Here is a 1908-nt window from a genome sequence, read left to right as displayed (position 1 = left end):
AGAAAACTGCAGATCTCAAATACAGTCTTAGGCTGCTTCCAATCCAAGACAGCCTCAATCTTTCAAGGATTGACTCGAATCCCCTCAACAGAAACTCAGAGTGACCATAGCAAGTCTTAAATGTCGTCTTATGCACGTCAGCCTCCTTAACTCTCAACTGGTGATACCCTGATCATAAATCAATCTTAAAGAAAACTGAAGCCCCTCAGAGCTGGTCAAATAGATCAACTATCCTCGGTAGGGGGTATTTATTCTTTATGGTCAACTAGTTCAGTTGCCGATAATCAATACACATACGCATGGATCCATCCTTCTTATTCACAAATAGAACCGGTGCTCCCCAAGGAGACACACTAGGGCGGATGAACCCACGATCTAATAGCTCTTGAATCTGGGCCTTAAACTCCACAAGCTCTTTCGTTGCCATTCTATAAGGGGCGATGGACACTGGAGCTGTACCAGGAAAGAGCTCAATCCTAAACTCTACTTTACGATGGTAACCCAGGTAGCTATTCAGGAAAAACATTTGGAAACTCCTTAACTATCCTGATATGCTTAACCGAAGTGGCCCTAGAATCTGGAACACTGATGTAAGCCAGATACGCCTCACATCCCTTATGAACCAACTTTTCGGCCCTCAATACAGAAATCACATTCAATAAGTAGTTCTGTCGCTCTCTAATTACGACTACCATGCTGTCTTCCGCAGTTCTCAGTACAACCCTTTTTGAGACACAATCTAAGCTTACTCGGTGTTTAACCAACCAGTCCATTCCCAGTATCAGATCAAATTCCTCAAAAGGCAGTTCCATCGGACCAGCCAAAAAGATAACTCCTTGAACCTCTAGAGGAACATCTCTAAACAGTTTGTTAACCCTTATTGACTGCTCCAACGAACTCAGTATAGTGACCTCACTCGTATTGCTCTCAACCAATATACCCAAGTTTTCAGATACGGTACAAGCTATATAGGAGTGAGTGGATCCTATATCTATCAGTGTAGTATATGGTACATTATAAATAAAGAACATACCCGTAATAACGTCTAGAGCATCTCCATCCTCTCAGTGACGAGTAGCATAAACTAGAGCCAGTTGCCTCGCCTCAGTATGACCGGCACCTCTGCCCGATGCCCTCTGACCACGGCCCAAATCATTACCAACTCTGGCCTAATCCCAACCTCTCGGTGGCTAATGAACTACCCTTGGCAGCTGCGCAGTATTACTACCCATAGCTTGCATCTGATCGGACCTTCGTGGGCACTCTATAATATGGTTCTCTAGAGAATCACACCTCAAACATTCCCTAGTTCTTTTCCAACACTTGCGATGATGACGCCTACTACAGCTAGTACACAATAGCTGTTCGGTACCAACAATGGGAGCCCCAACTCTCATCGGCCTATCAACTCTGGCCTTTTTCTTAGGCCTCAGAACAGAACTCGAGGGCTCCAAATCACTCTTATTCCTACCTCTCTCTCTGTCACAATTCTGGCGCTCAGTGTGCTTCACTTCCTCGGTGATCTTCGCCTTATCAACCAAAGCAGCAAAATCTCGCTCCCTCTGTGGAGCTATCAGAACCCTCAAAATATCCCTAAGGCCATCCTCGAAGCGAACACATCGCTCGTACTCAATCGCTACCATACCACGCGCATAGCGGCTTAGTCGTAAAAACTCGGCCTCATACTCGGCCACTGATCTACCTCCCTGAATCAGATTTAAGAACTCCCTCCTACTGGCATCCACATAACTAGGCCCCACATATTCCCGTGGAAAATGGTCTTAAAGAACTCCCAGGTTAGTCGGTCGGGCTGAGTTCCCTTCTTAATAGTGAGCCACCACTGATACGCCTCATCACGTAGTAGCAATACAACACCCTTTAATTTTCTCTTAGGGGTGCAGTCCAAGT

General features: G+C 45.6%; 1 protein-coding gene across 1 annotated transcript; it reads right to left on the bottom strand.

The window, feature by feature from the left end:
* Positions 1-509: 509 nt before the first annotated feature.
* On the bottom strand, positions 510-1643 carry LOC105797556 (uncharacterized). Its single transcript, XM_012627512.1, has 2 exons — positions 1229-1643; positions 510-991 (listed from the first exon to the last, which is right to left on the bottom strand). The coding sequence occupies exons 1-2, from the start codon at positions 1641-1643 to the stop codon at positions 510-512; spliced, it is 897 nt and encodes a 298-aa protein (XP_012482966.1).
* Positions 1644-1908: the final 265 nt, after the last annotated feature.

The sequence above is a fragment of the Gossypium raimondii genome, chromosome 9 (genome assembly GCF_025698545.1).
Source record: "Gossypium raimondii isolate GPD5lz chromosome 9, ASM2569854v1, whole genome shotgun sequence".
Lineage (NCBI taxonomy): Eukaryota > Viridiplantae > Streptophyta > Magnoliopsida > Malvales > Malvaceae > Gossypium > Gossypium raimondii.
The sequence above is the reverse complement of the archived record's forward strand: the minus strand, read 5'-3'. Positions and strand labels throughout refer to the sequence as shown.